Source organism: Oncorhynchus kisutch, linkage group LG1 (assembly GCF_002021735.2).
Source record: "Oncorhynchus kisutch isolate 150728-3 linkage group LG1, Okis_V2, whole genome shotgun sequence".
In the NCBI taxonomy this organism is placed as follows: domain Eukaryota; kingdom Metazoa; phylum Chordata; class Actinopteri; order Salmoniformes; family Salmonidae; genus Oncorhynchus; species Oncorhynchus kisutch.
Genome location: NC_034174.2, coordinates 38,205,070 through 38,219,641, shown reverse-complemented (window position 1 = coordinate 38,219,641; position 14,572 = coordinate 38,205,070). Strand labels below are relative to the sequence as shown.

The 14,572-nt window shown below is 45.0% G+C and overlaps 1 protein-coding gene across 7 annotated transcripts in view; it reads right to left on the bottom strand.

Moving 5' to 3' along the window:
* Positions 1 to 745: 745 nt before the first annotated feature.
* Positions 746 to 14,572, bottom strand: part of LOC109894697 (LIM domain and actin-binding protein 1) — a 28,351-nt gene continuing 14,524 nt past the window's right edge. For 6 of the 7 annotated variants that reach the window (XM_020488369.2, XM_020488396.2, XM_031823426.1 and 3 more), the window contains 8 exons: positions 11,335 to 11,775; positions 5,618 to 5,672; positions 5,031 to 5,128; positions 4,231 to 4,296; positions 3,808 to 3,859; positions 3,400 to 3,482; positions 3,112 to 3,245; positions 746 to 2,793 (listed from right to left, as the gene is read on the bottom strand). In XM_020488369.2, the coding sequence (XP_020343958.1) occupies positions 1,734 to 2,793; positions 3,112 to 3,245; positions 3,400 to 3,482; positions 3,808 to 3,859; positions 4,231 to 4,296; positions 5,031 to 5,128; positions 5,618 to 5,672; positions 11,335 to 11,775 (1,989 nt within the window). In that variant the 3' untranslated portion in view covers positions 746 to 1,733. Of the gene's footprint in view, positions 2,794 to 3,111; positions 3,246 to 3,399; positions 3,483 to 3,807; positions 3,860 to 4,230; positions 4,297 to 5,030; positions 5,129 to 5,617; positions 5,673 to 11,334; positions 11,776 to 13,387; positions 13,623 to 14,572 lie in introns of those variants that run through there. The other variant, XM_020488387.2, reaches the window with a different exon arrangement.

The following is a 14,572-nucleotide window of genomic DNA, read 5'->3' as shown; positions in this document are numbered from 1 at the left end:
GGTGAACGGATGATCTCCGCATGTGTGGTTCCCACCGTGAAGCATGGAGGTGGTGGTGTGATGGTGCTTTGCTGGTGACACCGTCAGTGATGTATTTAGAATTCAAGGCACACTAACCACCATGGCTAGCGCAACGATACGCCATCCCATCTGGTTTGCGCTTACTGGGACTATCATATGTTTTTCAACAGGTCAATGACCCAACACACCTCCTGGCTGTGTAAGGGCAATTTGACCAAGGACAGTGATGCATCAGATGACCTGGCCTCCACAATGACCCGACGTCAACCCAATTGAGATGGTTTGGGATGATTTGGACAGCAGAGTGAAGGAAAAGCAGCCAACAAGTGCTCAGCATAAGTGGGTACTCCTTCAAGACTGTTGGAAAAGCATTCCAGGTGGAGCTGGTTGAGAGAATGCAAAGAGTGTGCAAAGCTTTCGTCAAGGCAAAGAGTGGCTACTTTGAAGAATATAAAATATATTTAGATTTGTTTAACACTTTTTTGGTTACTACAATTCCATGTGTTATTTCATAGTTGATGTCTTCTCTGTTATTCTACAATATATAGTCAAAAAATAACTCTTGAATGAGGGGTGTCCAAACTTTTGATTGGTAATGTATATAAAAAAAACAGGAAAAATCACGTTTTTCACTGCACTGGGCCTTTAAAAAGCTGCACCTTCTACAAGGTTGATCGGATTGAATCCCAGCCTTAGGTCATGTACTGAAACAAGACAACAGATGTATCAATGATAGACCATTTATTATTTATTTCAAACATACTTTGATTTAAAATTCCAAGATACGAAAAAGGTTTGGTCCTCCTTAAAGTAAGGTATAAAACATTAGGGTAAGTTTAACAATTGTGCATTTATCCAATTTTCAAAATTCATTATAAAACTGGATGCTTTTAAAACCATTCAAAACATGCACTGTGTCAAAGGAAAAACAATACATCCAGGAAGGTAAAGGACCCAAAGTACACTGTTGGTTTACTGTTGGTTTACTGTTGGTTTACTCGGCCAGGATCAATTTACCACATTCTATCACAAGACTTTTTTGATTCTCAAGTATTATCAAAGAGATGAAGCGACTGCTTGTGATCATTTTAGAACGTCTCTTCTCCTATTATCCATCTGGCAGTGGTATGGACTAGTCCACTTAAGTACCTGTGAAGCAAAGGCTATATAAGCATCTGATTTGCAAATACAAACATGTATATTTATTTGACAGGCTTTCCTGTCAAAAGTCCTTAGTTTTTCTTCATCAACAAAATAAAAAATGTTGACAAAAGATCATTTCCAGTTTAGAGAATGGATAAGCCTTAGATAACCTTTCCTAGATTATATAAAATATGTCATATATCGTAACTGTACTTACTTCCAGTTTTAAAAAAGACACAGACCAGCCTGAACCAGTGTAAAAAAAAAATGGCTACAATCTACCGCTCCCTTCTATCAGGCTCCCTCAGAAAACAAAAGAATCAGGCTATTTGGTTTTATGTGGTGTAGTAAGACTGATTTATTGCTAACTTTCCTATTGTGAATGACACAAACAAACAAATCAAAATGGTCACAGATTGCACCCAAGCAGAGAAAAATTCAACAAGTGGGTCCCCATGGTTTTATCCCTGCACTTTTAAAAACTCCCTGGGTTATATATGGTGGACGGGGAGTACTGGGGACAGAATGTGTTGGTGTGTATCCAGCCAGATTCAGAGTGGAGTGTCTGTTCAGACATCATCTTCCTCCTCCTCTTCCTCATAGTAGCGGTTCCTCTTGATCATCTCCTCTACGGTGAGCTGCTCCCCCTCGCCCCCCTCCTCTTCGCCCTCCCAGAAGCCCACGTCCTGGGAGCTGCGGTTGTGTTTGGGCTGCGGGGACGGAGAGGGAGATGCTGGGATATCCGGAGAGGCACTTTGGCATTTCAGAGAAGCCCCTTCTATTTCCTTTCCTCTCTCCTCCTGTGCCGCCGGCAGACTCTCTACCTCCTCCTCGGAGCTGGTCTCTCCATTCACCACACTGCCACTGTGCGGGGCGGGCTTGCACTCCTTTTTGTCCTCCTGCCTTACCTCCCTCTCCCTCTGGGGGTTGGGTTCTGGTTCCTTAGGCATGGAGTGGCTGTCCTCCAGTGACCCCCTCCTATCCAGCAGGGATTTGAGGGGCCGGCGGGGCTCTCGTGGCCCGAGGGCATTGGTGGTGAGGCTGGGGGCCACCGAGAAAGGCCGACTTCGCTCCTTCAGAGACGAGCTCCTCCTCAGGCTCTTCAGCTCGGACCTGTCGTGGCTCAGGGTGGACGATGACACCTCGCCCTCTGGGGGCCACTTGGCTCTCCAGGGCCGGCTCACACCACTACCAGCCTCCAGAATTTGAGAGGTACCAGCATCACTGTCAGCAGGAGGGGGCCAGGCAACCCTCAGCTTGCGGGCCTCTGGGACTTTCTCGGCGCTGGAGAGTTTCTCAGTGGAGGTGGTGTGGCTGCGTGTCTCCAGAGAGGCAGTCAGGTCCGTCACCTTGGCCAGGGGAGACTCCTCCACTGTGGGGCTGGGCTGCTTGTCTGACGAGGCTGGACGGGACACCACCGCCACTCTTTCTGACTGCTCCTTTGGCTTCTTCTCCACCTCTCGGTCTACTCCCTCTTCCTCCTCCTCCTCTCCCTCGGCACGGGGTGTCCACAGTTCCTTGTGGGGCCGGTGGCCGAAGCCTTCGTCGTAGTTGCCTTTGGCCTTGAACAGCTGGCTGAAGTGGGGCTTGCAGTAGACATTGCCGTGCAGAGAGGCGTAGTTTCCCAGACTGAACAGCAGAGGGCAGCAAAGATCCCAGACAAATATACTTTAGATACATGCAGACACAAGACACCGGTTACTGAAAGCAGTACTGGATTTACTTGACATTTCATACAAATGTACATTCAAAAGTAATGTTCCTCCAATTGATACGGCTTGTGATAATTTTTATTAAAAAGCATTTTGTAAATGTACTGTATTATGATGCATGATACACAATACTGTTTTGGCATGTTCTTTCTCCTATAGTTTCTAAATGTTTTGGAATGGGAAATTTGTATAATGTTATTTGAAGTGTCCCGTGGGGTGCGAGTGTCACAAGTACCTGAGCTTGGTGTTGCAGTGCAGACAGCGGAAGCAGGAGGTGTGGAAGATCTGGGTGTTAGCCACCAGCCTCTCCAACGGGTACACCGTCTTCAGGCATGCAATGCACGTCTCCCTCACGGGCAGGCAGAACTTCTACACACAGACACTAAGAATTTACCTTTCATACACTGCATTGTGTTTGTCAGTAACAAGTCTTGTCGTCAGATTTTATAGCGGTCCTATCGATTTCCTTGATTGAATACATGTTGTACGTGTCATTGTGATGGAGGTGATGGAAGGGACTCACCCTGGCTGCCTTGGGCGGGTCACTGTGGGCTGAGGATGGAGAAGAGGTACTATCCTTAGAGGTAGGTGTGTCCATGCCATCACCTGAAAAAGACCAAACACACAACATACCAGTGAGACTACAGGGACTCCATCTTGGCTGCAGAGGAAGTCAGTATCACAGTTGGGCAGAGCAATCTTTTTTTTTAAAGGGAGCCTGGCTTTTCACAAAAAAAATCTTGAGACGAGCGAGATGTCTAGACACAGAGCAGTAACTCAGGGTAACAAGCCAGTCGGGGTTCCACCCCGCTCTGCCCTTTAACACAGAGGACCAATCAGAGCAGCTGGGTGCGGTTCTATCCTCAGCATCCCCAGCCGAGAGCTGTGGGGGATGACATCATGGGAGATGGGGAAATTAAAGCTGACTCACCATTGGTCTCTTCTACAGCAACTTTTCTGCTGTAGGACTCTAAAGCCTGGCTCTGAGAGAAAGAGAGAGAAAACCCATCAGCAAACCAAATATACAGTACATAGCTTGTTCACCCATGTACAATTGTACATAAAAAGCTATATGAAAGAGTTTACTGCCACTTGTATTCATGTTTTAAAGCAGGATCTTTAGGGCACTTCTAGGAGTTTATTTACTTACTGCACACCAGCTTTCATTGGTTTACAGTTTTTATCAGTTTAAACACTGCTCCCCTATCCAATTAACTAATCTTCACACACAGTGTGTCGTTTATTTCAGACTCGCACTGCATGTCCCCTCTGTCGTTCTCTCGCTACACACCTCAACACCAAATTTCTCAGACGCGCCACAAGCACGCACACAGACACGCGCGTAGGTACTGACCACAGCCACACCACTAGGGGGCACATTCTCCTTGAGGCTGCCGTCCTCTCCCTCTGACTGACTGGCCTGCAGACGAACAGAGAGGTCGATCAGTAAAAGAACAGTGACAAAATGATGTTTTAGGATATAGAAAACATATTTAGCAAAATATGTGAACTAAGATGTGTCTTTCTTTGACATTACACTTTTGTACACTATCCTTACATTAGCCTTGGATGTGGTGAGACCAAAACTTCTGGACTATTAAACAAGAGGATCACTTTCTAGAAAATAATTTTTAGGTCTGGTGACTGAGTCCACAGTGTCTCTAGCTTCTCCTAAACAAAGGAGACTAGACAATGTAAGGAGAGAGGAGTATTTAAAAGACAACCGACCAAAATCCCACTATTTTACCATGCCTGCTTTTTTATACCAGCTTTCTGGTATGCATCTGAAAGGGGTAGGGGTCAAAAACAGTCAATTAACACCCACCTAAAGACCTAGTCATGATTCCTGCATTTGCACAGACCCTGTAACCAAAGTACAGGTATTGGGTCTGTGTGAATGGCTCGCTGCTTTTTTGCACTTCAATTGTTTAACACCTCCCTAATTTGACATCTAAACAGCCCCCATGGTTTAACACTCCCCACACCTTCCACTGTGCCAGTTACCCACTGGTATGTTTAAAAGGGAAAAGTGGTAAATAAGGCTGTTTGAAAGGGGGCCATATAAAACATTGCCGGATATATATTTTTTACAGGTAAAATACCACATCTTCTGTACGAAATGGGTATAATAAATACAAACACACACAAACTCACAGTGCGTGCTAGTGGGCCCTTTTTGGTAACGGCTGACTGGTACTTGGCCATTCTTTCCTTCAGGGAGGTGGTCTCCAGAACTCGGTCAGGGGATAACACTGCGGGGGAAAACAAAACAACAACAAAAATCACACACACACACACAGGTTAGCATCTAGAAGGTTTCTTGATCCGGATCCCCCACCTAGCTCTGCTGCAATGTTGTCAGAAGTCACTAGCCTACATTAGCTGCTATAAAGAAGAAAAACAGGGGTAACGATATATAAACGCTGCCAAAAGATGACTTGAGTAAATAAAGCTGGTCTTTTTAGATGAAGCAGTGTTGGCACTCTGAATTGACACACTGTTCTGCCTCAATTCAAGCACGGCCGTTATCATGCACCCATGAATGTACACATTGTGTTCTCATCTGTAACCTTCGTGGCTATTATAACTGCAGTGGGCACCTCTCTGCATGGGATCCTTTTGTCAGTTTATTGCCTAGTAGTGATATCAGACACTGTGCCCTCAGAATGTGATTGCACTATATGGGTCTAGTGCAAATGTGTGTGTGTGTGTGTGTGTGTGTGCCCATGCTCATGTATTACCTCCTATTCTCTGGTCCATGTCCTCGGAGGAGCTGCTGTGTAGTCCCGTGCTCACCTGGATGATAACACAGGGGTCAAGGGTCAGGGTTCAGTTTATTACACAACCTCAGACAAGGACTGTCCAATGTCCTCACCGCCACCCCAACAACCACAGTCTCCTCCTGCTTTCTCTACAACGGTCTCTCTATGCCTTTGTAGTCAGTCAGCCTCTGCTTTAATTTTTTTTAGCCCATCTCTACACTCAGACAACCCCATCATTGGTCACATTTGACCACCCCCACGACTCATCACAACTTCCCCCTATCTCACAATGGTTTGGCCCATCGACATCAAAACCAGTTCCTGCATATCCTTTACATTACAATGAGCCATTGATGGTTGCTTACACAAACCCCTATTCACACTGGCACAAACACACCCATTGGGGCATCTGCCATCCCCCCCCGACACCTTGCTCTAGACCTAATCAAATAACAAGCATTCCCATCAGTGATGAATGTAATTTGCCCAGAGAGACTCTGAAAGCAGTAAGAAACACATTACTGTTAAACACCAAAACAAATTCACCAAATATCTATGGGGTCCAGGTTTCAGAAGAAGCTCAATTGTCTCAAGTTGCTGAAATGTTTCTAACTTGAACAAGATGGTGAATTTACTGCAGTCGGCTAATCTTGGACAGCAGATGCAATGAAATTCTACAGCTAAAATCAACCCGTCTGTTTTAAAGAAAGCACTAAGCATAATATGTAGTTCATCATGGAAAAGAAACAAATATGACAAGAAAAAACAACTTCAGACATATTCCAGCTAAAATACTTCTAGCACCACCCAACGGGTCTGTTAACCATGTAACCAACCACATCATGACTCACCATATGGTAAAGGGAGACACACACCCCTACACACTATTGCAGGGATCCTCAACTAGATTCAGCCGTGGGCCAATTTTTTTCTTGAGCGGATGGTCAGGGTGCCGGAACATAATTACACTTCATTTGTAGACTGCAAATTGACTGCAGGAAGCCCAAAACGGATATATTTGACTAAAACGTCATCATTTCAAACCTTGCTTATATTTGTATAGGATCACACATATAGTATCTCTCTAATATGTGTGAGAATACTTTGGAACAGATTTCCTAAATTAAAATCACTTGAAGCTAATTTGCTGGTGTTTTTACAGTCTTGCGTCCATCAACAACTATTTTTTTTAAATAAACAGTTGCACAGAAAACCCATATGGGCCAAATTCAGACCGCAGCCTGCCAGTTGGGGAACCCTGCACTACTGTATGTACACATTAGCGTGCGGACACATGTACACAGCGTTAATCCCCTAATAAGCTCAAGAGGCAGAGCCATTGTCAGACAGGACCGTCTGTCCCCCCACCAACTCCACCTTGACACAGCCATTTTACTCACCAATACACACACACACACACACACACACAACTGATAACACATAACAAGCAGGCTATACACATCCTTAACACACTCCCCTCACCTTAACCTACAAAACACTGAAGATGCCCTATTACAATGCCATAAGAATGTACAGGCTAGTCACCACAGGGGGGCTAGGGAGAAGGGACACTGTTCAAACACAGACAAACGGCCCAGTGAGGGGATCAAGGTTAAAGGGATACTTCAGGATTTTGGCAATGATGTCCTTTCTCAACTTCCCCAGAATCAGATGAACTTGTGGATACATATAGACTTCCAGTCATTGCATTAACACTAGTTAGCATCGGCTTGTGAAACTACCTCTAACTTCCTTCATACTGGACACAGAGACATTCAAATGGTATCCATGAGTTCATCCGACTCTGGGGAAGTAGATAAAGGGCCTCATTGCTAAAATCCCGAAGTATCCCTTAGAGTCGAAGTTACACAACAACAAAAAATCCCCATCAAAATCCGTCAGTTTAAGTTAGAGATGTTTTTTATTGCATTGGATGCATCTCAATCCACCACATCCACCTGTGTCACACTTCTGCATCTGAGGTGAAAGGTGGCAGAACTAGAGCGGTGTTTGTCAGACCATGAGACATCCCGAAAATCCGTCTAACACAAACATCTGTAGCGTCCGAACGGTTTAACGTACAAACTACTACTCTATGGACTAACTACTACTCTATGGACTAACTACTACTCTATGGACTAACTACTACTCTATGGACTAACTACTACTCTATGGACTAACTACTACTCTATGGACTAACTACTACTCTATGGACTAACTACTACTCTATGGACTAACTACTACTCTATGGACTAACTACTACTCTATGGACTAACTACTACTCTATGGACTAACTACTACTCTATGGACTAACTACTACTCTACTCTATGGAAAGGGGAGGCTCTCACAATGGTGTTCTCCGTTTTGCTCTATGACCCCCACGGGACTCGTCTGAAGATAACCGGTATTGGATTTAAAAATACAAAATAAATGGAAGTAGAAGGTTGTTTTGTGCCTACCCCCCAAAAAAGTGGTTAAATGTGTAAAAACTAAAAATGTGTTTTTTAAATTATCGCCTAGATTTCAGACAGACACTTCAAAATCTTGTTTCTTATGATTTATTTTTTGCCATTTACGGATGTTATTCAATGCGTTTCATGGGCTTCAGTAGTAAAGGTCAAAATCATTTGTATTGTTTTTTGATACCTAAAAAGGGTACTAAAATTCTAAATAAAACATCTAAAAGATCCATCTTAAACCAACTCCATCTGTCAGTTTAGCCCCCCCCCCCCCCGCCGCCTTACACTCTACAGAATTAACAAACACGAGCGTGTGTGTGTGTGTTTATTACAGCCCACTGATGTGTAAACCAGATGGTCAGGCTTAAGCAGTAATCCTGGATACAGATGAGTGGAGGAGGGATCTGGCCAATTAAAACAGACAGGGCCTTCTGGAGTCAGCCATAGCCCAAGTCAATAACTTTTACATTGTACTTGCGGATTGAAGCTACAAGGTGTCCATAATGTTATGTATTGAAAGGCCATTTCCTAGTTCACTCAAAATATTGCTCATACAAAATGTTTTACAAGAGAGTTTGATGTTATGTTAGAGCAGAGGACAGCGATATGGCCTGTAGTTCACCAAGGACAGGTTGAGACAGGACCAACTGATTCCACTGCAAATCTAACTGTGTGCCAGCAGCTAAATGTTGGGCTAAATCAACCAAAACAACAGCCAAGCAGAGAGGCATGACTCATTTTAAAGAGAGGACAAGCATGTAATATACACAATTGATCAAACAGGCTAAAGCTCCTACCTTTTTCAAGCAAGCGTGAATTGAATGTGTAGTCTACACAATGTGCTGTAGTCTCAAACTGTTCTTTGCATGTGCAAATGGTCTGCGTCTAACCAAGTAACTATGGTAACTAGAATCATTTAAAAAAAACACCAAGCCATGTTTTGAATATTGTTGTAGTAGAGAAGGCTAATGCCAGTGACAAGCAGTACAGGGTGTAGTTGATTTGGGTGACAGCCAGGTAGAGAAACAGAGCCTTATCTGCTCCATCTAAACCTTTTGTGCCCAGGACCCATTACAAACGAGGGCTATCGAAAAACAGGAGAGACAAAGAGATGGTGGAATAAAGAGAGTAAAAGAGACCTAGAAACAAGGAGTGTGTGAGAGGTTATAAAGAGAAAGAATGACAGAAAAAGAGGCGTAGAACTAAGGAGAGAGGGAAGGAGAGAGAGAGAACCTACTGCGAGTCTTTTGATTGGAGAGAGAGAGAGAGAGAGGGAGAGAAAGGAGTTTGTGTTCTGTAGAAGCAGGGTTTGTTGGCCTCTAGTGATTTGGTTGGGGGGGGGGGGGGTGCATACCACTTCCATGACATCACTGCTGTAAGATGGTATCAGCCCAGAGCATGCACTGAGCTAAAGCTGGGGCAGGGCAGGGGGGGACACACTAGTGTGTGTGTGTGTGTGTGAGAGAGAGAGATGGAGCATGTGTGTGTGTGTACACCTGGAGACGCAGCTCCTCCACCCACGCACAGCCCCACCTCCGCTCTAGTCAGCCGAAATGCACTGGTGTAGCGATAAGGGCTTTTGTGAGCATGTATAGAGGAAACACACCGAGTAGTGAGCACAGCTCTCAGACCAAGACGAATCGAGGTCGACCCCCTACTGTCTGTCACTCCCCTCTTAAAACCCTGCCAGTAAATTCAGCAGAAGTCCAGAAGCATGGCCATTGTGGCAGGCCTCGTCTGACTGAATGGCTAAGAGGACAAAGACTACAACACTACCACTGTTCTCAGACCAGTCTCCCTGAGGAGACACTGGGGTGAATTTCCAACATGTAGAACTAAGTATTACTAGTGGTCATCATGAACACACTTAACAAAGAGATGAACACCAAGGCGTGGTGGCAAACTCACTCCAGTCTGAGTCGGACTCCACAGTCTTGCTTTTCCACCTGGACCATGCATCAACACCAGGCTGGCTAAGCTAAGGTAGCCTACACCAGAGACCTCCAGGAATATACAAAGTATTATGGTCTCAGAGTCACACATTTTTTTTTACCAGATGAGAAAACTGAGGAAACTGAAAAATAGGAGAAGCAGAAGTGCACAGAGGAGAGCAATCTTGTGTGATGCTGAGAGAAGAGGTGGGGTGGGGGCCATTAGGGGTGAATACCTAACTGAAGGAGAATGACAGGACACAGAGTGGGAGGGAGAATTCCTATGGTGGGTCTTTGAAGAAAAAGACGAGGAATGCGGGTACATTCGTGACCCTGGGGTATTATGGTATGTGTGTACACTAAAGAGAAGAAGGTTGTTTAGGAGCAGATAAGGGCATTGTGGAGAACTGAAACATAGAAACTTTTTGAGGGGACAGAAAGAGTGTGACTGAAGGGTTGAGTTAATTAGACAGTAATGGGACAGAGGGACGGGTCGTTAATATGGCCACTTAATGGCTGACTTCTCTGCTAATATTGGAGGAGCCACAGGAAACCCTCCCTCAGTGTCTGGCGCAAAGTATTTCACTTCTCAACTGGGACGGCGTCTTCGTCAGGTCAGTGCATGTATGCATGTGTTGAGTTTCTTGGCCTCTAATATGAGTAGGTAAGCTAGTATCCTCTACACGTGTGTGTGTGTGTCTGAGTGAATGGGTGTTCTGTCTGTACTTAGTGATGCGCACTGAGACACACAGTAGTCCTCGGGGTGCCTTTATGAAGTCAGACGGGGCTTGTTGAAAGGCACGAATGCATCAGGTACCAAGGCATGTGACTGCTAGCATGACTACACTCCAAAGGAAGGCACCATGAAACTGTCTGGCTGTGCAACAGACCAGGAGTTCAGCTGAATCCCAGCTGGATATGGGGGGGACGGGGGGGCTAACCAATCACACACAGTCAGATGACTGACCTGACCCCACAACCATAATGAGCAGCTACATGTTGAGGAAGATGCCAAGAGATGGGGTGAGAGAGAATCCATAGAGCAGAGAGGGGGAGATACTGTGTAGAGCAGTGGTTCCCAAACATTTTCACTCAGGGCTCCCCCTTCCATCATTGAGGAACACTGCCGATGTACTAGCCAATTTCGAGGTTGCACCTTGTGCATTCTACTATTACCCCCCAACCCAGCGGAAACACCCCAGAGTTTGGGAACCACTTTTGTAGAGGGATACATACCCACAGTGTGTGTCTGCCTGAATGAGAACGTTTTTGAATAAAATGTGTGTGTGAGTCTATCAGTCTTACCCTTCTCTTGGCGCCCTCTCCCTTCTCAAACATCATCTTCAGGCTGTTGAGAGGCACGCTGGGTTTCTCAACGGGGCTGCAGGGGCTGGGTGGCGCTACCTTATCTTCCACCTGCATCAGCCCTTCCTCCTCCTCTCCCTCACTTGGCCGCTGATCTTTTCTCTCCATCCTTCTCTCCGCTCCTTCCTTGGCTATAGCTGCTGAAGGATACTGGATACTGTCTTGACTATCCTGAGTGCCCGGGGATCCTGGGGATTTGGCTGGGGGGCGGTGCTCAGTCGGTGGCACTGGTTTGGGTACAGCTGGGGGGATAAGGCGGGCGCGGGGTGGGCCGGCTGGTAGCAGGGAGGGTTTGTCTTGGCGAGGTGCCGGCTGCTCCCAGCGCTTCTTCAGAACACTCAGGTTCCCTGAACGCAGAGTGGGAGGCAGGCTCTCCACCGACTGCCAGGAAGACAAGAGAAGATTAGAGAATGGTCAACTGGAAGAATGTCTTGAAGTTACTGACTGACTGATGCAACGTCCTGAAATAGGTTACATCGACCGAAAAGTTAACCACCATGTAAACTGTACTGAGGTAAGTGTGTGTAAGAGTAGTCTCGTATGAGAAACTGTAAGAATACCAAAATACAGTACCATTTCTAACAGTTCGCAATAATACAAATAGTCACAGTCTAATCTTTCAACCGTGTGGAATGAAACTATTATCAACAAAATAGTCATCAACAGTTGCTTCCAACATTCTACTTCTACCAGTCAATCATGTCCAGTATTATGTCACCCAACTTCAAGCACCCAGACTGCAACCAAACTAAACAGGAAAAAAATATAGGAAAAATCTCAAGTTCAGAACTCTGTCAGAGTTTTCTTCCCGAGGCCACAGTGGGAAAAGACTGCGGACAGTGGTAGGTACTGACGTGGAAGGAAAGCGAGATTAGATGAGCAGCTGTTCAACCAGCCACGAGAGTAGCTGGCTGGTGGCTGAAGTCAGAGCAGGAAACTATCAGCTGCTTCCTCCTCCACAGTGGCATACAAAGTCTTGGCTCAAGATGGAGTCAGAGCAGGACTGAACACGGAGATCTCGTTCTCAACCATATTCCATTCTGTGGAAACCTAACTCAACTTTTCCTGAAAGTACAGGAAGTGTTCTCTGCTCTGCTAGGCTTAACCGTCCATTAAGCTCCCAACTCGTAACTTACGGCGAGCAGCTAGCTGAACTACTATGGGACAACAATACTCCACTATGTGATGTCATTCACTGATCTTCATTAGAAGATATGGAAATGAATGTCCGCTTGTAAAACGCTCTGTTTAATACGGGGAACTTCTGAAAGGTATATGAAACAATACGGTCCTTTGAAAGCAGAACAGAGACAACTAATGAACTTAGTTTACATGGGGTACTCAATGTTCCTTTCAAGGAACCGCACTGGGCTATGGTACACAGAGCTCAACTCAGTACAAAGTATCTAGTCACACCCATGAAGAAGAGTAACAATATGTCATCTATATGGTCAAAACGACATCCATGAGACGAGCTCCTATCAGTAGGTAACCATCAACATTCACAACACCCCTAACGAAGAACAAACCTGATTTTTCCCTTCAACGTGATAATGAGGTGGTCAACCATATAGCAGTGGATATCCATGCAAACTTAACACTGCAATAAAAATTAAAAACTGACGCCACTTCCTACTGTCATCACATTGACCACACTTCAACCAAGCAGCAACTCAGAAAAACCTAGCCTGCACATCAAGCCGTGCTTCACCAACAAAATATGTGACAGAAACAAGATGGAAACACACATGGAAAAGGAGGAGATCAGAATATGGGAGGAACAAACAAAAGAGAAAGGAGGAAGAGAAACCCAAAGCTGAAAGAACTCAGACAGTAGAAGAAAAAAAAAGAAAAATCGTTCTCTGTATGAAAGTATGTTCAAGAAGTATGTTCAAGAAGTATGTTCAAGAAGTATGTTCAAGAAGTACAAGGAAAAACGAGCAACAGGCAATGAAAAGTTGTTTCCCTGTTTTTCTAAAAGAAGTGGTGAAACCTGTGAGAGCGAGGCGAGGCGTAGTGGGGAGTCTAGGTTGTAGACACGGAGAGTCCTGTAGCTGGAATCAGTCTGCCGTCCTTCCCTCTGGTCTCTGTGCTGAGTAAGGCTGATCAAGCTCTCCCAGATGTTAGCAGTTAGAAAAACTCTGGAAGTAAGAACCAGCCCACCCCCCATCAAGACCAGGAGAAAGAGAGAGAGATGGAGGCAGAGTGGGGGGAAAATATCCCAGGAAACAAGAAAGCAGGAAATGATACATTTGGGAAATGTTTAACTCTTCGCTGACTGAGTCTGGGGTTCTTTACTCGTCACTTCTCAAAGTTTATCCCCAAATAAAAATGGTAAATGTGGTTGTGTGTGAATCTAGCAGACACATGGCTGAAGTTTCAAGTATTCCGTTGTTGTGTGAGCCAATGTGAGAGCCATACCAATGCACTGAAGTCATGGCATCACCTAACATGTACCATGTGTCATGTTACAGAACCTCATGCTGTCAGTGTTGAGATCTGTGATCGCCAATCACATCATGGCATTCAAATTGCAGACAGTGTTGTACAAAACCAAACTCCCTTTAAGTTATTTATTTCCCTTGAAAACTGGATTATTAAAAGTAAGGAGTCAATCAACAATGTCACTGCTCCTCCCATTTTACCCCATGTCCTCAAGACACAGCGTAACCTACAACACATGAAGTCCCGTTTAACCTATTGAGACATCTCAGCCATTCACCACTATTGAACGAGAACACACACACACACACACTTCTAGCTTCTACCACCAAGCCATAAGACTGCTGAGAAATTCAGAAAATCGCTTTTTTTTGTACACTCGCTGCTCGTTTTTTACCTATGCACAGTCACTTCACCCCCACTACCTCAACTAGCCTGTACCCCCACACACTGACTCGGTACCGGTGACCCCTGTATATAGCCTCGTCATTGTTAGTGTTTCTTTTATTATTACTTTTTATATTTTAGTCTACTTCGTAAATATTTTCTTCTTGAACTGCACTGTTGGTTATGGGCTTGTAAAGTCTACACCTGTTGTATTCGGCGCATGTGACAAATCAAATTTGATTAGAACACTAAAGGTGACTCAATCTGCCTGACTCAGCAGCAGTAAGAGGGAGGACCTCATGTTGAAAGTTAAGGAGTGGCCATTTATTCCCCTATAAAACTGTCATTA